General features: G+C 42.3%; 1 protein-coding gene across 5 annotated transcripts in view; it reads right to left on the reverse strand.

The window, feature by feature from the left end:
- The window catches only part of piezo1 (piezo type mechanosensitive ion channel component 1 (Er blood group)), a 311,742-nt gene that overhangs the window by 74,966 nt on the left and 213,951 nt on the right, over positions 1-22,825 (reverse strand). For all 5 annotated transcript variants that reach the window (XM_072279777.1, XM_072279778.1, XM_072279776.1 and 2 more), the window contains 9 exons: positions 22,259-22,519; positions 18,509-18,614; positions 8,485-8,660; positions 7,808-7,956; positions 6,243-6,416; positions 5,353-5,385; positions 3,420-3,520; positions 2,647-2,807; positions 74-250 (listed from right to left, as the gene is read on the reverse strand). In XM_072279777.1, the coding sequence (XP_072135878.1) occupies positions 74-250; positions 2,647-2,807; positions 3,420-3,520; positions 5,353-5,385; positions 6,243-6,416; positions 7,808-7,956; positions 8,485-8,660; positions 18,509-18,614; positions 22,259-22,519 (1,338 nt within the window). The remainder of the gene's footprint in view (positions 1-73; positions 251-2,646; positions 2,808-3,419; positions 3,521-5,352; positions 5,386-6,242; positions 6,417-7,807; positions 7,957-8,484; positions 8,661-18,508; positions 18,615-22,258; positions 22,520-22,825) is intronic.

Below are 22,825 nucleotides of genomic sequence, written 5' to 3' on the forward strand. Positions count from 1 at the left end.
GACATTGCTGAGCCTTTTCCTATGACTAACAGAGCATTGTTATCTACACACATCAAATGCACAAACTTCCTACCGCAGTGCAGTTGCTGGAATACTCTACTGGGTTTACAATCTTCAGCTGATACAGCATTTTACAGACAACAATGATGCAGACCCACAGGGTAGAAATGCAGGAAGCCATTGGACGGAACTTGCTGAAGGGCATCGCAAACGCCCAGAGGACGATGAAGAGAAAGTTCGTGACAGATGGCTTGAAAACAAATTGAGAACAATTAGGCAAACGCACTTGGTTCTCCTGAATCCAACCTGTCTGAGAAATAGACTTTGTTAAGTTACTGATCCAATTCCCTTGACATAATAGTGGCACCATTGTGAAGATAAAATAATGAAGGAAGTGCTTGAGGGTAGTGTGAACAACTAGAGGTTGCTCTACAGGTTGGTACTAATAACACAGTTAGAATAAAGGACGATGTCCTGCAGAATGTGTATGAGGGAGTTAGGTAGGAAATTAAAATGCAGGACTTCAAGACTAATGATTTCCTGATAACTCTCAGTAAGACATGCTAGTGAGTCCTAGAACAGCCTGACCAGATGAATGTGTGGCTGAGGTGCTGGGGCAGGGGTCAGGGATTCAGGTTCTTGGATCACTGGGATCTCCACTGAGGTAGAGGCGATCTGTACAAGAGGGATGGGTTACACTTGAACCAAAGGGGGACCAATATCCCAATGGGGAATTTCGCTGTTGCCACAAGGAGAGTTTAAACCTAATAGGCAGGGGGGTGAGACTCGAGAGAGTGAAGGCGGTGAGAAGACAAGGGTGCATGCAGCAACTAAAGACCACAAGTAAGTACTATAAAAGGGCAGATAGGACAATTCCTTTCAATTGCTTCTATTTCAATGCAGGTAGATTAATAGACAAGGCAGACGAACTGAGGGCATGGATTGCTTCTTGGGACTAAGATATCGTGGCCATAACGAAAACGTGGCAAAGAGAAGATCAGGACTGGAAGCTCAACGTTCCAGGATACTGATGCTTTAGGTTTGACAGAGGAAGAGGTCAGAGTGGAGGGGCGTTGCCTTTTCACTAAGGGAGCACTTCACAGCAGTGTTGAGAGGCATTACTCTTGGGGGATCATCTGATGATGCCATTTGTGTAGAACATAGAAATAAGAAGGGGATGGTCACCTTCGTAGCAAGGACAGGCCAGGGAACTATAAGCTGGTGAGCCTAACTTCAATTGTAGGAAAGTTACTAAAGATTCTGAGCGATATTTCAATAGTCAAGGCCCGATCAGGAATAGTCAGTATGGTTTTCTGTGCAGTTGGTCATGTCTGATGAATTTTTTGGAGTTTTTTGAAGAGATAACTGAGTGGATGGATGAAGGTAGGGTAGAAGATGTTGCCTATAGGGACTTTAGTAAGGCCTTTGACAAGATCCCACATGCCAGGCTGATTGGGAAAGTTAGGCCACCTGGGATTCAGGGGGAGCCAGCCAGATGGATTCAGAATTGTCTGCTGATAGGAAGCAGACGATGATGGTTGCAGCACAATTCTCCTTCTGGAGACCTGTAGCTAATGGGATCAGTGTTACGACCTTATTGTTCATTATTTATGCAAATGATTTGGATATGAAAGTGATTGACAAGTTTGCTGATGATATTAAACTGGGAGATCTTGTTGATAGTGAAGCAGGTTACAAGGAAGTGCAAAGAGATTTTGATCATTTAGGCAGATGGGCCGAAGAATGGCAAATGGGTGGGCACTGACAAGTGTTATACAACATAGGGACCTGGGAGTCCAAGTGCACAGATCACTGAAGACAGCCATGCAAGCAAAGTGGTGAAGAAGGTGTTTAGCATGCTGGCCTTTATGAGTCAGGATGTTGAGTTTAGGAGTAGGGTCATTACGTGGCAGTTGGTGAGGTCGCACCTGGAGGACTGCGGACAGATTTAGTCACTGTGTTATTGGAAAAGCATTGTCAAACTGGAGAGGCTGCAGAAGAGGTTTACAAGGATGGCACCCGAACCAGAGGGGCCTAACTTACAGAGAGAGGTGGGCTACGCTGGACCTCTATTCCCTACAGTGTCTCATAGAGATTTAGGTTTGTAAAATCATGAGGGATATGGACAAGGTGGACAGTTCTTTCCCCAGGGCTGGTGAGTCCAAAACTAGAGGGCACAAATATAAAGTAGGAGGGAATGGTTTTAAAAGAGATCCAAGGGGTAGATTCTTTGCACAGAGAGTGAGTACCTTGGAAGAAGCAGCTTGAGGAATTGGTTGGGGGAGGTACAGTTGCAACATTTAAGAGGTATTTGGATAAACACATGGAGGGGAAGGGCTTGGAGGGTTATGGGCTGAATGTGGGGAACTGGCAGTAGCAGGGTGGATGCTGCAGCTAGCATGGACCTGTTGGGCAGAATGGCCTGTTTCTGTATTACTCCTTGACTAAACAGCATAGATTGATGTGAAATTTAATGAAGAAAGTTATATTCATCATAATCTCTCACCACTGTCACAATAATCAAAAACAATCAATCAATTTACAAGAGCACATATAGTGATCATTTTAGATTTACCTGCAAGAAAGAGACAAAGTTTACTGATATGACTTAATTCTCAATCTGACAAATTACTCAGAGATTCTTACCTCTCTCAATGCGACCCACACACTGAACAGGGCCACAAATTTCATCACATGCAATTCAAGGAGCCTCCAAATTATCACTTGGATGCAATTCAGGGTCTTGGAGAATCTCAGGAAAAGTACAAGGAGGCGGTCAATCACTAAGCCCCACTTATTGCAAACAACTGCAACAAAAGAATGAGAAAATGTTTGGCAGGCCACCTTGATATCAAAACTACAGCATGAGCAATAAAAGATAAGTTACTGCAACATCAAACTATTAATTCAGCTTCTCACATATTTAAAAACAAGCATAAGTCATGGACACTGAATCTTGAAGCATTCCACAATTAACTCCAAATCCAATCTCATACAAACATTAATTTGTACATAAATGAATGCAATATTTTAGAGATATGCTCCTGTCTAACATGAAACAGGTGTGGGAACATAGAGCTACAGGAATGTGAAGACTTGCCAAGTTAATTCCGGTATTTATTTCTTTCCTGTCCACCAACCAACCGGAGGGGATGACCACTGCCTCATGTTAAAACCACAAGTAACTATCACTCACCCACATGAGTACATTTGCCATTTAGCTTTCTAATGTTGAGCAGGCAAGATAATTTTTCAGATTGTGACAAGGCAGTCAAATCATTTAATTCTTTTAAAAGTCAAATAGCAGATTTTTGTTCTTCAGCCAGTTGCTGACTCATTTCACCACAGGAGATCCAATGATTAAATTTGAAAGGGGATTCAAACAGGAGTGGAAAATTGGTGCAAATATAAAAACATACTTTCCCCTTCAAGCTTGCCCCCTTCCGCTGGCGGGTGATCATCCTCCTCACAGTCTGTGCCTTCGGCTGCCCCATTCTGAAGGAGTTCGGTAGCAGCTGCTCTGTGTTGCAAGTGGACAAAGGACAAAATTACATTGAAATATATCTGACTTGGAGTTATATCCTTTCATTTTGACATTTGTTACTGCACAAACAAATTAATCCACCAGATAGTCTTCTTTTCTCCCCACAAACATCGTGCATATATGAACAGATGATGTCAAAGTAAGATGACCATATTTGTACTAATAAAAGGCTTGCCATTTACCTCCCTCATTCTGTTGTATATATCAAACCTTCTGCAGTATATTAATGATCCACAAAGAGGGAAGGAGACATCCTAATCCACGTTCACCCTCAAGATTGTTTTCTTTTTATAAAAACCTTCATCCTCAGTGCCAAAGAAAAACTACAGAAATGACACAGAGGATTGTATATGATTAAAAGTTGGGATTATTTTATATGACTGCCCTATTGAGCATTATTATTGATTTATTTATGGCAGAGTATGAAACAAAATTATAATCCTTCACGTGTGACTCAACCCACTCGGATTTCAGAAATCCCTAAACTACAAGGACTCAAAGGAAATGTGGTGAATGCAGGGAAGAATTGCTGAGATATAAGTTTAGTCATGATGATATTAAGTGGCAGATACAATAGACCAAAATATTGTTGACCTTGACATTTAATGCCTTTCATTTAATAACAAAAAAAGAGAAGCAGAATATTTTATTAAATGGGGAGAGATTAGCTGGTGCTGACATTCAAAGAGGAGAAGCAACACACACGAAATGATGGAGGAACTCAGCAGGTCAGGTGGTATCTATGGGAATGAATAAACAGTCGATCTTTCGGGCCGGGACCTTTCTTCCAAAAGTCAACATGCAAGTGAAGCAAGTGATTAGCAGAGGAAATGACATGTTAACCTTTAATATTCATTATTTATTATACTCCAATATCAATTGATTACAGGAGTAAGGAAATTATGCTGCAGAGTACAACTCTTCAGTGAGTCTTTACCTGAAGTGCTGTGTGAGAATTTTGCTCCCCTTACTAAGAAAGGGTATATTTACCATAGAGAGAGCACAGCAAAGATTCACTATACTGAATCACTATAAATGATTTGCTGTATGAGGAGAGATGGTGTAGATTGGACCTGTATTCTCTAGGCTTTAGGAGAATGGCGAGTTTCGATGAGATCTCCTCAAAAGGATTGTTCCTATATCCCTTGATTCCCTCAATGCTCCAAAATTCGATCAATCTTTGATGTATATTAATGCTGAGCTTCCAGAGTCAATTGGAGTACAGGTTGGCACTGGATAATAAATGGGTTCCATTTTTACCGTAATTCAAAAAAAGACACAAATATCACTTGACACATTAATCATACCTCCAAAGTTTTGTAATGAGTGGCTCATAAGACCAATGAGAAGGAACAATTACTCAGAGTGGAAGAGAGGGAGAGGAAACCAGCTAGCCCTGTGTTGCAGAAATAACATTTCCACGTAGCAAGTGCAGTTTTACCAAACCAGACAGCTCCGCAATTCAATGCAGCCGCATAAAATAATAACTCTTAAAAATACTATTAGAAGTTGCCACAGTGGGCTGGCCATATTATGAAAGTTTCGGGTTAGCATCTGTTGGCAGATCACAGCTGCATTTCGTACAAAAGTTGGAAGAAAGAACAATAACGAAATGGAGCAACTCTGAGCCATTATACAGCTTGGTGCAACTGAAAACAGAAGACAGATCACCTGTAACCATCAGAAGATTACATACCCACTCCTGTGATACACGTGGAATGACAGGCTAACTGCCAAACTGAAAATATTACACAAAATAAATAGGATTGAGGCAAAATTGATTTAAAAAATAGAATAATGAAACTTACTCATCAGAATGTGCTGCTAAATTTTCCTTTAGCCTGTATGTGAAAGAAAACAGACAATGGGAATGGGTAAGTGTTCCTAGATTTATTTATTGAGATACAACTTGGAATAGGCCTTTCCGACCCTTCGAGCCACACCACCCAACAAAGCCCGATTTAACCCAAGCCTAATCACAGGACAATTTACAATGACCAATTCATCTACCATCTGGTGCAACTTTTGACTGTGGGAGCAAACCAAAGCACCCGGAGGAAACCCACGCAGTCACGGGGAGAAGGTACGAAGTCCTTACAGGCAGTGGTGGGAAATTATGTAATTGCATAGGAAAGAAAAATCTGTGGATGTGATGCATGTGGCTAACCTACCCACACATGGCTAACCTATCTGTCAATGCTCTTAATACTGGCTTAAGGGTACAATATCAGGGCTGATTTTATCATTTATTTTTTGGTGGAAAATGTGCAGGAAGGCAGTTATATTCTCCAAACTGTCATTTTCCCACACAATGTAACGTCAAACACTCACTGATTACACTACTTGGGTACATCTCAGATTAAATGTAAACTCCCAGAAAGCCACAGACAGGTTTCACCATCATGTTAAGAAGTTAATTGACCCCTTGAAACAAAGTTTGATTGTAACTCCAGAGGAATACACAGGTTCCTGGGTTTGAAACACTTCTAACACTAAGGCAGGAACTAGAGGTGTGGAGACAAATGAACCTAAACTTAGTCTGTGCTTCACTTTATAGTCAATGAAGCAGAGTCCGCCGGATCTGAAGAGCGTTATCTCTTGTTGGCGTTAACGATGAAGCATTCTTAAACAAGTTTATTCACTTACGATCTGCATTAATTGTTTTTGGATGATCAAACCAGATGCATACAAGCCCTACCGGTGCAGTGGGCCTTTTCCTTTAGTGGGGATGTGCTCCAGGTCAGTTATCTGCATGAAATGGCGATGGAAGTAGTGCAGGTGTAGAATACAGGACAGCAGGAAAAAGGCAGGGATCAGGATGCTGGAGAAGAGCTCAGTGACTCCGAATTTCTCCAGTCCAATATCCCCTAACCTAGATCATCAAAAGAAAAACATTTATATAGACTAAATACTTTGAAAAGTTCCTCAATGACAAAATGCCTTCTCTATCCATCTTGTTTTCTGACATAAATAGAAGCCTTTTACCTATTACATTTACCACACAAAAAAAAACATCAGGACTTTAAGAAGATTCAAGTCCATTGCATCTAAACCACTGGACATGATTAAACTGCCCTCCCTAGATCACCAGCACTCTTTCCAATGCTCCTGCATCCAGAGCTGCTCATTCTGTTGTCACCGGAGGGTTTTTGGACACTAACACCAAAATCTCGATCTGCATTAAGGAATAAAATCAGCTGGCTGACGAATTAGCAACAGTTTCTTGATGCACTGCTTTCTGCTCGTCTTAGGTATGAAATTACTCAGCCCGTCACAGGCTTGACAGCATATGGACCGGAGGGCTCCAGATTCCAATTAGGAAAGTGGTATACAACACCCTTAATTTCTTTTCTCAATCAAAGAATGTGGGCACTTCCCTGTGTGGAGGCACAGCCACTGTGCATCTCTACAGTATTTTACAGTCAACAGCATTGCTTAGGGTCATAAACCAAGGAAAATAGGGTCAATAGATTTCCTTCCCCCAAAAAATGTTAGTTTCCTGGTCTGTTACTGATGCTAGGTTTTTGTTTTGGATGAATTTAAATTTTATTGATGTTGCAGTTAAATCATGCCTCCAGATTACAAGTTCAGTAATTCAACTAATATCCTAACTCTAAAGTGACAATTTTTAAATTCCATATTTTAAAATACAGATCAATTTTGTTTTAAACTGCATGTGATGGAAGTGTTTTTTAAGTTTAAGTTTAAAAGGCTGCTGTAATTCCTTTCTCAGCTTCAAAAGAGGAAGACAAAGTGTCAAAGGGCTTGCACAGACATGATGAACCGAATGGCCCCATGCTGGGTCCCATGAATAACTCCACTCTTATGCCATTCGCTTTTCTAAGCACCTTATTCAGAAAGGATCAACACTTAACCTTTTGGGTTTTGTTTAGGAAAACACTGGCCAAGTTTTCATATGCTATTGAGAATCTCTTTTTTTAAATAAAATTGCAGTGATAGAGGGCATGAAATACAGTTCAAATAAACTTTTTTTTAAAAAATACATTTTTTAATGACACAAATAAAATGCTGGAGGAACTCAGCAAGTCAGGCAGCACCCACGGATAGGAATAAACAATTGACGTTTCAGGACAAGACCTTTCATCAGGAATCCCTTAAAATCTATTAACTTTTCTCACTGTATGCCAACATCTCACAGAAAACCAAGTTCACTAATGTTTCAATATTTCTAACGTGTATTAGTTCAACAGCAAATCCAATCGTAATACAGATTAATTTTGCCAGAATTAAAATGGCACATACTGTTTCTCTGTAAATCCAGTAAAGTTCATCCAGTAATGAGGAAAGTCATCAAACTGAAAAGTGTAAACTGAAATGAGAACCAGCATTGTGTAGGCAACAACCAGCCACAAGAACAGCCTCAGCAACTTGCGCCACAGGAAGTAACAGGCCTAGCAAAATGAACAAGAATAAAACATTAGCAAAAGGCAGCATGAGAAAGTAGAGGAACAGCTTGAAATAGTACATTATTACAACACTTATTTCCCCCGAGGGATTTGTAGTCACTGACTAAGTCAGGATTTACTGTTCATCATTAATTGTCCTTTAACCCGAGTGGTTGCCACTCCACGTCAGAAGCCACACTGATGCACTTGGAGTCACATCTAGATCATAGCAGGTAAGGATGGCAGATTTTCTTCCATATATGACTCTGGAGAACGAGGCAGGATTTTTACAGCAGTGGTTTTAAATGAACAGATCACAAAGTTATCCCATTTAATCTCCTCTCAGACCCAATCCATTCAGAAGCAAGCACATCAGACTTCATCTGAAACTGCATACCAAGACACACAATTAATCAAGCCTTATATATATATATTCATAATTAAGTATATTTTTAAATAGCTCTCATTACTAAAAATGATTTCTAATGGGGTATAGTCTGTTCTTGTTGTTGATTAGTTTTACTGGTTTCTCACCTGATAGAATGAAAGGCAAAGGAGGAAAAGGAACATATAAACAATTTTATAGACCACTATTCTTCCAGTGAAACTGACAACGAAGAACATCCCTCCACAAATGTAAATCCAGTACTTGGCATAGAAACTCATAGTTAGTTCCCCAAGCGCTTTCAAAACGTCATTTTTCTCCCGGTCTGTAACAAGAATAAAGATATACAATAGACATGTAAAAACTGCAAAAATCAATGCTTCTGCGTGTCAGATTTTAACTGGAAAAAAGTGAAACTTTCCTTTAGAATACATAAGTTAGAATGCAGTCAAATTCTAACACCAATGGTCAAACTCTTCTCCAAATCTATCTTTCTCTGAGAGGAGGGATTTTGTTTGTTGAACCATGTTCTCTCTTTTCTGATCATACTATGCTGCATAAAAAATTTACAGATTGGACAAAAAGAAATGTATTAATTATAGCAGATGTCAGTCTGTGTGAACACAGTCACATTCCTATTCAAGCATCAGAGCTACAAAACATCTCTCTCAATGTGATCATGTGAGATAGATTAGGTTCACTTGACTCCTGGTGCTAGAAGCTATTATTTACCTAACTCACTGGCGACTCCCAATATCTGTAACTGAAAGGTACATCAGAATCTTTGACATTATGTTCCATGGTAGCCTATAATATATGCATTTATATTTCCTCTTCTAACTTTGGATCATTTAGCAATTAACTTTCCTAAAAGAAATTAGCTGAATTTACTGCACTTCAAACCTGGCCTCTCTTGGAGGTAGTGAAGAGTTGACCTTGTCGCTGTGAGGCTGGAACTACAGAAAGGCCAAACAAGTCAAGGATGGATGGCAAATTTCCTTCTCTGAAGGAACAAAGAATTTAACTATTCCAGCTTTACTAATTTACAGTATTTAATGGAATTTTAACTCCTTGGATTCTCCGATGGATTCATAAGAAACGTAAGAAATAGGAGCAGGAGTAGGCCATCCGGCCCATCGAGCCTGCCCCGCCATTCAATAAGATCATGGCTGATCTGTCCATAAACTCAGCTCCATCTACCTGCCTATTCCCCATAACCCTTAATTCCCTTACTATGTAAAAACCTATCTAACTGTTTCTTAAATATATTTGGTGAAGGAGCCTCAACTGCTTCCCTGGGCAGAGAATTCCACAGATTCACCACTCTCTGGGAAAAACAGTTTCTCCTCATCTCCATCCTAAATCTTCTCTCCTAAATCTTGAAGCAATGTCCCCTAGTTCTAGTCTCACCTACCAATGGAAACAACTTTCCTACTTCTATCTTATATATCCATTTCAAAATTTTGTATGTTTCGATAATATCCCCTCTCATTCTTCTGAATTCCAGAGAGTTTAGTCCCAGGCGACTCAATCTCTCCTCATAAGTTAACCCCTTCATCTCTGGAATCAAGCTGGTGAACCTCCTCTGCACTGCCTCCAAAGCCAGTATATCCGTCCTCAAGTATGGAGACCAGAACTGCACACAGTACTCCAGGTGCGGCCTCACCAGTACCCTGTATAGTTGCAGCATGACCTCCCTGCTCTTGAATTCAATCCCTTTAGCAATGAAGGCCAACATTCCGTTTGCCTTCTTAATAACCTGTTGCACCTGCAAGCCAAGTTTTTGCGATTCATGCACAAGCACTCCCAAGTCCCTCCGCACAACAGCATGCTGCAATATTTCACCATTTAAATAATAATCTGCTCTTCTACTATTCTTTCCAAAGTGGATGATCTCACATTTACCAATGTTGCATTCTATCTGCCAGACCATGGCCCACTCACTTACCCTATCTATATCCCTCTGCAGACTCTCCACATCCTCTGTACAATTTGCTTTTCCACTCAGTTTAGTGTCATCAGAAAATTTTGCTACGCTACACTCAGTCCCCTCTTCCAAATCATCATTGTAAATGGTAAACAGCTGCAGGCCCAGCACCGACCCCTGCGGCACCCCACTCACCACTGACTGCCGACCAGAGAAACACCCATTTATACCAACTCTCTGCCTTCCATCGGTTAACCAATCCACTATCCATGCCAATACACTTCCTCCGACTCCATGCATCCGTATCTTATTTATAAGTCTCTTGTGCGGCACCTTATCGAACGTCTTCTGGAAATCCAAGTTTACGACATCCATCTGGTCCCCTCTATCCACTGCACTCACTATGTCCTCAAAGAACTCCAGTAAGTTTGTCAAACAGGACCTGTCCTTTCTGAATCCATGCTGTATCTGTCTAATGGAACCACTCCTTTTTAAATGTTTTGCTATTTCTTCCTTAATGACAGATTTAAGCATTTTCCTGACTACAGACGTTAAGTTAACTGGTCTATAGCTGCCTGTCTTTTGCCTACATCCTTTTTTAAAAAGTGGTGTGACATTTTCTGTCTTCCAATCCGTCGGGACCTGCCCAGAGTCCAGAGAATTTGGTAAATAATTACCAACGCATCTATGATAACCCTCGCCAATTCCCTCAGCACCCTGGGATGTATCCCATCAGGACCAGGGGACTTGTGTACCTTTAGGCCAGGGGTGTCAAACTCATTTCAGGTCATGGACCGGATTGGACAAAACGCGACTTCATGTGGGTCGGATCAGTTATGCGCACGCATGCTCCCACAGCTTTCGTTGCCTTCATTTTTTCAACCTGCTCTCATGTGTCTCAGTCTCTGCTATAACTACAAAGTGATTCACTTTATGAATTTCGTTTCTTATGAAGGAGATTGCCTAGCAAGCATTATTTTTATGATTGGTATTAACTTACAGTCGTAGGCTACAAGGAAGTTGCGATGAGAGAGAGAAAAAAAAAGATGCTATTTTGGCTAAGATTGTTTTGGGAGCCACACCCTTTCCATTAATAAACCGTTTGAAATCGAACATTAGCAGACACAAATGTAGACCTAACGAAACAAATTGTAAATGTAGGCTACACAACCGCACCTAATTTTTATTAGCCTGCTTCCACCAATCAAACTCAGACAGTGAACGCAGTTAGCCTCTAATTTTTATTGAAGTGATCACACTTACAATAATAGAATAGTCAGAAAATGAATGAATTACAATATTATGACACTCAATATTTCATAATGCATTTTGCTTACATGTCGCAGTGCATCGAACAGTATCACTCATTTTTCACTTGCTGCTTCCAGACACCTGACATCTCTTGGCTTTAACCAGCCTGTCAACATCAGGGACCAGTTTCTGGGCAGTTGTGATTTTCATAATGTCATTTAGATGTCTGTGTGTCAGCTGCCAGCGCAGTTTGGATTTGTTAATGATCATTATGGTGAACGCCTGCTCACAGAGATATGTTGTCCCGAACATGCAAAGGATCTTTGAGGCAAAGTCTGTCATCTTGGGGTACATCAGTCCCAGGTATTGATAGAATGAGTCCAGACCCACAGTCTCAAATTTATATTTCAAACGCAAGCAACAGGAATTCTGCAAATGCTGGAAATTCAAGCAACACACATCAAAGTTGCTGGTGAACGCAGCAGGCCAGGCAGCATCTCTAGGAAGGGGCGCAGTCGACGTTTCAGGCCGAGACCCTTCGTCAGGACTAACTGAAGGAAGAGTGAGTAAGGGATTTGAAAGTTGGAGGGGGAGGGGGAGATCCAAAATGATAGGAGAAGACAGGAGGGGGAGGGATGGAGCCGAGAGCTGGACAGGTGATTGGCAAAAGGGGATACGAGAGGATCATGGGACAGGAGGTCCGGGAAGAAAGACGGGGCGGGGGGGACCCAGAGGATGGGCAAGAGGTATATTCAGAGGGACAGAGGGAGAAAAAGGAGAGTGAGAGAAAGAATGTGTGCATAAAAATAAGTAACAGATGGGGTACGAGGGGAAGGTGGGGCCTAGCGGAAGTTAGAGAAGTCAATGTTCATGCCATCAGGTTGGAGGCTACCCAGACGGAATATAAGGTGTTGTTCCTCCAACCTGAGTGTGGCTTCATCTTTACAGTAGAGGAGGCCATGGATAGACATGTCAGAATGGGAATGGGATGTGGAATTAAAATGTGTGGCCACTGGGAGATCCTGCTTTCTCTGGCGGACAGAGCGTAGATGTTCAGCAAAGCGGTCTCCCAGTCTGCGTCGGGTCTCGCCAATATATAAAAGACCACATCGGGAGCACCGGACGCAGTATATCACCCCAGTCGACTCATAGGTGAAGTGTTGCCTCACCTGGAAGGACTGTTTGGGGCCCTGAATGATGGTAAGGGAGGAAGTGTAAGGGCATGTGTAGCACTTGTTCCACTTACACGGATAAGTGCCAGGAGGGAGATCAGTGGGGAGGGATGGGGGGGGACGAATGGACAAGGGAGTTGTGTAGGGAGCGATCCCTGTGGAATGCAGAGAGAGGTGGGGAGGGAAAGATGTGCTTAGTGGTGGGATCCCGTTGGAGGTGGCGGAAGTTATGGAGAATAATATGTTGGACCCGGAGGCTGGTGGGGTGGTAGGTGAGGACCAGGAGAACCCTATTCCTAGTGGGGTGGCGGGAGGATGGAGTGAGAGCAGATGTACGTGAAATGGGGGAGATGCGTTTAAGAGCAGAGTTGATAGTGGAGGAAGGGAAGCCCCTTTCTTTAAAAAATGAAGACATCTCCCTCGTCCTAGTAGCCTACTGACTCTCACAGCTATCTGGACTATTCTTCTTCTCACCCTCTTGCAAAAACGTCATCCCCTTCTCGCAATTCCTCCATCTCCGCCGCATCTGCTCTCAGGATGAGGCTTTTCATTCTAGGACGAGGGAGATGTCTTCATTTTTTAAAGAAAGGGGCTTCCCTTCCTCCACTATCAACTCTGCTCGCCGACAGCGTGACTCCAGTCAACCCCCAATCTGTCCAAGGCCTTGACGAGGCTGGAGAAAACGTCGTTCGCTGTTGTGGTGTTTGTCATGGGCACCATCTCCACAAACTCCTTGGTGACGGTCAAAGACGCATCAACACCACGAATAAATATTCCCAATTGAGCTACATCAGTCACATCGGTGCTCTCATCAATTGCAATAGCGAAGGCAACAAATGACTTCACTTTGTCTTTTAGTTGACTGTTCAAATCTCCTGCAAGGTCCCCAATTCTCTCTGCCACAGTATTTCTTGACAAGCTGATATTACCAAAAGCCTGTCTCTTCTCAGGGCACACCAGCTCAGCCGCCGTCAGCATCCATGCTTTGATGAATTCCCCCTCTGACTATGGCTTTGACACAGCAGCTATTTTGTTGGCAATAATATAACTGGCCTTGACAGCTCCATCATGAGTTTCTTGACTTTTGGTGAACACTGATTTCAGAGCTGCTTCAAGCTCGTTTACCTTTTGTGTTCTGAGTCATCCTGCGTACTTGTCATATTTTTCTCTGTGTGATGTCTCATAGTGTCGTTTGATATTGTACTCTTGTGCCACAGCCACTTGTTGCGAGCATATCAGACACATAGGTTTGCCGTTGACCTCACAGAAGAAAAAAACGATCTTTCCAATTATCATTGAATATCTGACCTTCGATGTCAACTTTTCTTTTCTAGGAAAGCATTTTGAACCACAGCAGCAAACAGTCTCAGCCTTGCTACAGGTGTTACTTACCTGAGTACTCTGTGTGTTTATACTGTGTCTGACGACGTAAGTGGGGCCCTGGTGGTCTTCAGTGCAGGGTGGTAGGTGCTTCTGTACAGTGGGTGGTTAACTGCCGCCTATTGTTTTCTAAGTACACACAACAAGCTGCCAGTGCAGCAGGCGACACAGACAGGGGTGGGAGAGAGAGCGGCTGCCGTACAGGTACATAATAAATACCTGGAAGTATGATATGGTAGCTATTAGTGAAACATGGATACAGGAGGGGTGTGATTGGCAACTAAATATTTCTGGATTTAATTACTTCAGGTGTGATAGAATTGGAGGGACAAGAGGGGAAGGTGTTGCATTGCTTGTCAGAGAAAATGTTACAGCAGTGCTCTGGCAGGTTAGATTAGAGGGCTCGTCTAGGGAAGCTATTTGGGTGGAATTGAGGAATGGGAAAGGTGTAGTAACGCTTATAGTGGTGTATTATAGACCACCTAATGGGGAGTGAGAATTGGAGGAGCAAATTTGTAAGGACAAGTCTCACCAATATACAGGAGGCCACACTGGGAGGACCAGATACAGTATATGACCCCAACGCACTCTCACAGATGAAGTGTTGACTCACCTGGAAGGACTGTTTGGAGCCCTGAATGGTAGTGAGGGAGGAGGTGTAGGGGCAGGTTTTAGTTTCAATATAATTATGGAGAAGGATAGGTCTGGACCCAGGGTTGCGATTTTTGATTGGAGAAAGGATAACTTTGAGGAGATAAGAAAGGATTTAGAAGGAATGGATTGGGACAATTTGTTTTATGGGAAGAATGTAACAGAGAAATGGAGGTCATTTAAAGGTGAAATTTTGAGGGTACAGAGCCTTTATGTTCCTGTTAGGTTGAAAGGAAAGGTTAAAAGTTTGAGAGAGCTATGGTTTTCAAGGGATATTGGAAACTTAGTTTGGAAAAAGAGAGATATCTACAGTAAATATAGGCAGCATGGAGTAAATGAGGTGCTCGAGGAATATAAAGAATGTAAAAAGAATCTTAAGAAAGAAATTAGAAAAGCTAAAAGAAGATACGAGCACAAACACCAGGAATTCTGCAGATGCTGGAAATTCAAGCAACACACATCAAAGTTGCTGGTGAACACAGCAGGCCAGGCAGCATCTATAGGAAGAGGTACAATCGACGTTTCCGGCCAAGGCCCTTCGTCAGAACTAACTGAAAGAAGAGCTAGTGAGAGATTTGAAAGTGGGAGGGGGAGGGGGAGATCCAAAATGATAGGAGAAGACAGGAGGGGGAGGGATGGAAGATATGAGGTTGCTTTGGCAAGTAAGGTGTAAATAAATCCAAAGGGTTTCTACAGTTATATTAATAGCAAAAGGATAGTGAGGGATAAAATTGGTCCCTTAGAGAATCAGAGTGGACAGCTATGTGTGGAGCCAAAAGAGATGGGGGAGATTCTGAACAATTTCTTTTCTTCGGTATTCACTAAGGAGAAGGATATTGAATTGTGTAAGGTAAAGGAAACAGGTAGGGAAGTGATGGAAACTATGATGATTAGAAGGAGTACTGGAGCTTTTAAGGAATATAAAAGTGGATAAGTCTCTGAGTCCTGATAGGATATTCCCCAGGACCTTGAGGGAAGTTAGTGTGGAAATAGTAGGGGCTCTGACAGAAATATTTCAGATGTCATTAGAAACGGGGATGGTGCCGGAGGATTGGTGTATTGCTCATGTTGTTCCATTCTTTAAAAAGGGTTCTAAGAGTAAACCTAGCAATTATCGGCCTGTGAGTTTGATGTCAGTGGTGGGTAAATTGATGGGAAGTATTCTTAGAGACAGTATATATAATTATCTGGATAGACAGAATCTGATTAGGAACAGTCAACATGGATTTATGCGTAGAAGGTCATGTTTGACAAATCTTACTGAATTTTTGGAAGAGGTTACTAGAAAAGTTGACAAGGGTAAAGCAGTGGATGTTGTCTATAAGGACTTCAGTAAGGCCTTTGACAAGGTTCCACACGGAAGGTTAGTTAGGAAGGTTCAATCGTTAGGTATTAATATTGAAGTAGTAAAATGGATTCAGCAGTGGCTGGATGGGAGATGCCAGAGAGTAGTTGTGGATAACTGTTTGTCAGATTGGAGGCCGGTGACTAGTGGTGTCCCTCAGGGATCTGCACTGGGTCCAATGTTGTTTTTCATATACATTAATGATCTGGATGATGGAGTAATAAATTTGATGAGTAAGTATGCAGATGATACTAAGATAGGTGGAGTTGTGGATAATGAAGCAGGTTTTTAAAGCTTGCAGAGAGATTTAGGCCAGTTAGAAGAGTGGGCTGAAAGATGGCAGATGGAGTTTAATGCTGAAAAATGTGAGGTGCTACATTTTGGTAGGACTAATCAAAATAGGACATACATGGTAAATGGTAGGGCACTGAAGAATGCAGTGGAACAGAGGGATCTAGGAATAATGGTGCATAGTTCCCTGAAGATAGAATCTCATGTGGATAGGGTGGTGAAGAAAGCTTTTGGTATGCTGGCCTTTATAAATCAGAGCATTGAGTATATGAGTTGGGATGTAATGTTGAAATTGTACAAGGCATTGGTGAGGCCAAATTTGGAGTATTGTGTACAGTTTTGGTCACCGAATTATAGGAAAGATATCAACAAAATAGAGAGAGTACAGAGAAGTAGAATGTTACCTGGGTTTCATCACCTAAGTTAAAGAGAAAGGTTGAACAAATTGGATCTTTATCCTTTGGAACGTAGAAGGTTGAGGGGGGACTTGATAGAGGTATTTAAAATTATGAGGGTGATAGAGTTGACGTGGATAGGCTTTTTCCATTGAGAGTGGGGGAGATTCAAACAATTCAATTAATTCAATCATTAATGATTTAGATGAAGGGATTAAAAGTAACATTAGCAAATTTGCAGATGACACAAAGCTGGGTGGCAGTGTGAAATGTGAGGAGGATATTATGAGAATGCAGGGTGACTTGGACAGGTTGGGTGAGTGGGCAGATGCATGGCAGATGCAGTTTAATGTGGATAAATGTGTGGTTATCCACTTTGGTGGTAAGAACAGGAAGGCAGATTATTATCTAAATGGAGTCAAGTTAGGAAAAGGGGAAGTACAACGAGATCTAGGTGTCCCTGTTCATCAGTCACTGAAAGTAAGCATGCAGGTGCAGCAGGCAGTGAAGAAAGCTAATGGCATGTTGGCCTTCATAACAAGGGGAGTTAAGTATAGGAGCAAAGAGGTCCTTCAGCAGTTGTACAGGGCCCTGGTGAGACCACACCTGGAGTATTGTGTACAGTTTTTGTCTCCAAATTTGAGGAAGGACATTCTAGCTATTGAGAGAGTGCAGCGTAGGTCCACAAGGTTAATTCCCGGGATGGTGGGACTGTCATATGTTGAAAGATTGGAGCAACTGGGCTTGTATACACTGGAATTTAGAAGGATGAGAGGGGATCTGATTGAAACATAAGATTATTAAGGGATTGGATACGCTAGAGGCAGGAAACATGTTCCCGATGTTGGGGGAGTCCAGAATCAGAGGTCAGAGTTTAAGAATAAAGGGTAAACCATTTAGAACGGAGTTGAGGAAAAACTTTTTCACACAGAGGGTTATGGTTCTGTAGAATGCTCTGCCTCAGAAGGCAGTCGAGGCCAATTCTCTGGATTCTTTCAAGAAAGAGTTAGATAGAGCTCTTAAAGATAGCGGAGTCAAGGGATATGGGGAGAAGGCAGGAAAAGGGTACTGATGGTGGATGATCAGCCATGATCACAGTAAATGGCGGTGCTGGCTTGAAGGGCCGAATGGCCTAATCCTGCACCTATTGTCTGTTGTCTGAGGATATGAGTTGAGAGTTAAAGGGCAAAAGTTTAGGGGTAACATGAGGGGGAACTTCTTTACTTAGAGTGCGGTAGCTGTGTGGAACAAGCTTCCAGCAGAAGTGGTTGAGGCAGGTTCGATGTTGTCGTTTAAAGTTAAATTGGACAGCTATATGGCCAGGAAAGGAATGGAGGGTTATGGACTGAGTGCAGGTCGGTGGGACTAGGTGAGAGTAAGAGTTTGGCACGGACTAGAAGGGCTGAGATGGCCTGTTTCCATGCTGTAATTGTTATATGGTTATATGGTTAAATGGTCGTGAAAATACTTTTTTTTTCCCCTCAAATCATCCTGCGGGTCAGATTGGACCCCTTCGCGGGCCAGTAGTTTGACACCCCTGATTTAGGCCCTCTAGTTTGCTTATCACTATCTCGTTAGTGACAGTGATCCTATCGAGGTCCTCAAGCTTTTCAAGCTTTCCAAACTTCTATTTTTTGTACGTTTGCCCCAGCCCCTGGATTCTAGTTTCTCTAAGGTCAGCAACTTATTTCAGCCAGATAGGAATTGCAGCCACATTTCTTCCAGATCTACAATTTGATTGCAAAAATATCCATCACTCACCTGCCTCAGGAACAGTTACTTCTTTCAGCGGGACCTCTTTCCGCTTCAAGCATTTTTCTTTTACAAACTGGCGCAATAAGAGCCAAAATGTGAGTGTGTACAATAGCTGAGGATAAAATGAGATGAAATCGTTGGCATACATAGCTTCAGCTAAAGGACGTAGTCATTTTTAAATGTATACAGAGCAAACAAAATTATTTTTGTAAAAGACAACATTGAAATTTGTTTTCTGATAGAGGAACCAACTAGAGAGCAGGCCATTCTAGACTGGATATTGAGCAATGAGGAAGGGTTAGCAATCTTGTCGTGAGAGGCCCCTTGGGTAAGAGTGACCATAATATAGTGGAATTCTTCATTAAGATGGAGGGTGATATAGTTAATTCAGAAACAAAGGCTCTGAACTTATAGAAGGGTAACTTTGAAGGTATGAGACGTGAATTAGCTAAGATAGACTGGCAAATGATACTTAAAGGGCTGACGGTGGATATGCAATGGCAAGCATTTAAAGATCGCATGGATGAACTACAATGATTGTTCATCCCAGTTTGGCAAAAGAATAAATCAGGGAAAGTAGTGCACCCATGGCTGACAAGGTAAATTAGGGATAGTATCAATTCCAAAGAAGAAACGTACAAATTAGCCAGAAAAAGTGGCACACCTGAGGACTGGGAGAAATTCAGAGTCCAGCAGAGGAGGACAAAGGGCTTAATTAGGAAAGATAAAAAAGATTATGAGAGAAAGCTGGCAGGGAACATAAAAACTGACTGTAAAAGCTTTTATAGATATGTGAAAAGAAAAAGATTGGTTAAGACAAATGTAGGTCCGTTACAGTCAGAAACAAGTGAATTGATCATGGGGAACAAGGACATGGCAGACCAATTGAATAACTACTTAGGTTCTGTCTTCACTAAGGAGGACATAAATAATCTTCCGGAAATAGTAGGAGACAGAGGGTCTAGTGAGATGGAGGAACTGAGGGAAATACATGTTAGTAGGGAAGTGGTGTTAGGTAAACTGAAGGGATTAAAGGCGGATAAATCCCCAGGGCCAGATGGTCTGCATCCCAGAGTGCTTAAGGAAGTAGCCCAAGAAATAGTGGATGCATTAGTGATAATTTTTCAAAACTCTTTAGATTCTGGATTAGTTCCTGAGGATTGGAGGGTGGCTAATGTAACCCCACTTTTTAAAAAAGGAAGGAGAGAGAAACCGGGGAATTATAGACTGGTAAGCCTGACATCGGTGGTGGGGAAAATGCTAAAGTCAGTTATCAAAGATGTGATAACAGCACGTTTGGAAAGCGATGAAATCATTGGACAAAGTCAGCATGGATTTGTGAAAGGAAAATCATGTCTGACGAATCTCATAGAATTTTTTGAGGATGTAATTAGTAGAGTGGATAGGGGAGAACCACTGCATGTGGTATATTTGGATTTTCAAAAGGCTCTTGACAAGGTCCCACACAGGAGATTAGTGTGCAAACTTAAGCACACGGTATTGGGGGTAAGGTATTGGTGTGGATAGAGAATTGGTTGGCAGACAGGAAGCAAAGAGTGGGAATAAACGGGACCTTTTCAGAATGGCAGGCAGTGACTAGTGGGGTACCGCAAGGCTCAGTGCTGGGACCCCAGTTGTTTACAATATATATTAATGACTTAGACGAGGGAATTAAATGCAGCATCTCCAAGTTTGCGGATGACACAAAGCTGGGCGGCAGTGTTAGCTGTGAGGAGGATGCTAAGAGGATGCAGGGTGACTTGGATAGGTTAGGTGAGTGGGCAAATTCATGGCAGATGCAAATTAATGTGGATAAATGTGAGGTTATCCACTTTGGTGGTAAGAAAAGGAAAACAGATTATTATCTGAATGGTGGCCAATTAGGAAAAGGGGAGGTGCAACGAGACCTGGGTGTCATTGTACACCAGTCATTGAAAGTGGGCATGCAGGTACAGCAGGCAGTGAAAAAGGCAAATGGTATGCTGGCATTCATAGCAAGAGGATTCGAGTACAGGAGCAGGGAGGTACTACTGCAGTTGTACAAGGGCTTGGTGAAACCACACCTGGAGTATTGTGTGCAGTTTTGGTCCCCTAATCTGAGGAAAGACATTCTTGCCATAGAGGGAGTACAAAGAAGGTTCACCAGATTGATTCCTGGGGTGGCAGGACTTTCATATGATGAAAGACTGGATCGACTAGGCTTATACTCTCTGGAATTTAGAAGATTGAGGAATGATCTTATTGAAATGTATAAAATTCTAAAGGGATTGGACAGGCTAGATGCAAGAAGATTGTTCCCGATGTTGGGGAAGTCCAGAACGAGGGGTCACAGTTTGAGGATAAAGGGGAAGCCTTTTAGGACCGAGATGAGGAAAAACTTCTTCACACAGAGAGTGGTGAATCTGTGGAATTCTCTGCCACAGGAAACAGTTGAGGCCAGTTCATTGGCTATAATTAAGAGGAAGTTAGATGGCCCTTGTGGCTAAAGGGATCGGGGGTATGGACGGAAGGCAGGTACAGGGTTCTGAGTTGGATGATCAGCCATGATCATACTGAATGGCGGTGCAGGCTGGAAGCGCCGAATGGCCTACTCCTGCACCTATTTTCTAGTTTCTATGTTTATCTCCAGTGGTTTGTTCTAAAAAACCATCAAGAGAGCAAGATTGTGTTTGTTCAGAGGCAAAGTGGCTTAACTGTTAGCCCAAGCTAACTTGGGTCAGATTTTGGAGCTCTTGAGACACCAAGGCAAATAAGGAAAAGAAGACAAGCATTGACAAGGTTGGTTTTAAATGAAGTTGTGAAGAATGAGGAGACGGGCTTCAAGAGTACAATGCATACTAACCAGGAGGCACAGCTGTCAATGGTGGGCAGAAACGATGTGATGAGGCACAGATGCCCGGATCCAGGGAAAAGAGCCTCCTGGTACTGGAGCAGATTATGAAGACAGGGAGCGGGTAATAACATGAGTAAATTGGACAGAAGATTGAGAATTTAAAGCGTAAGTGTTGGGAGGGCAGGGCGGGTTCTTGAAAGGTCAAGGAAGTGGCATTAAGGAGGAAGGCAGCCATGTTCTGGATGAGGTGAACTTCACAAATACTGGAGTTTGAGAACTTACCCAGGAGTGTGCTGCAGTAATCAGACCTGAAGGTCACAAAAAGATGAATGATTGCAGGTAAAGGTTCGGGGAAAACAGGCATTGCGATAGATTGAGGAAGAAATCTAAGACTCAGTGTGAGCGTGAGATGAGGACTGTGCACGCGGACAGGCTACCTCACCCAGAGGCAATGAGCATGAAAGATACCATTAGTGGTTTGTTATGACCTAATTAATGCTTGGGTCGGCTGGTGGTGTAGTGGCGGATGGTCCAGAGTTCAAATCCAGCTGAGACCCAACCTGGGCAGCAGCAGTATCTGTGCAGAAGAAAGGTCTGGCCATTGTATTTTGCCACAAAAACCCCATGGACAACTGCACTATCCATAGGGTCGCCAGGAGTCCACAACAACAATTATGTTTAATGAGGAAACTGTATGTTCACCAAAGGCTGCATGTGAATCAACCGCCTTTCATTATTTCATTCATCCACAGGACGTGGGCACCGCTGGCAAGCTCACTTACATTCCTTGTCTCTAACCGCTCATCATTAACCAGAGATAACGTGCCAGCTCAAGGATGGGCTGGCAAGGGGTCGCCTGTAAAAGGCCATCAAACTGACACCCCTCCAGTAAACACATCTCTCAGAGCAATGAAAAGACTGACCATCACACCGAGGCTCAGACAGTGATGCTCCTTGTGGACTAAACCCAGCTGAGTCAGAACGACAAATCCTATTTTGGTTGGAAGTTCTTTGGTGAGCTCCATTCCCCAGACATACTGCACGCTGCACAGCATGATGCCATAGAGCAGAATGAATGGAGAACAGACCATGGCAAGCTGTCGCCGACTACGGACAATCCAGATAAGGCAAGCCCAAATCAGAAGTACAAAGGTTAACCAGCTGTGAAATGTAATGCTCCAAACCTGGAAAAGGAGAACATAAAAACACTTTAAAAATAACACAGATTACATGTAAAACTTTATCTCCAAATTACTTTGAGGAATGGTATAAAAAATGCCCTACTTAAGGCATTTCCATTTTAAAGGTATTCACTGTCACTTAGGACTCAATGACCTAAAAATCTGTTTGGTCCAAAATCAGACACATGTACACTTCAATCTTGTATGTTCTACCTCAGGACACACACAGTAATTGTATTCTTACTTGTTACCTGGATAAGTCAAGCAGCCATTATTTAATGTCCTATTTGTTATCAGCATAACAGCTTC

Source organism: Mobula birostris, chromosome 15 (assembly GCF_030028105.1).
Source record: "Mobula birostris isolate sMobBir1 chromosome 15, sMobBir1.hap1, whole genome shotgun sequence".
Classification (NCBI taxonomy): domain Eukaryota; kingdom Metazoa; phylum Chordata; class Chondrichthyes; order Myliobatiformes; family Myliobatidae; genus Mobula; species Mobula birostris.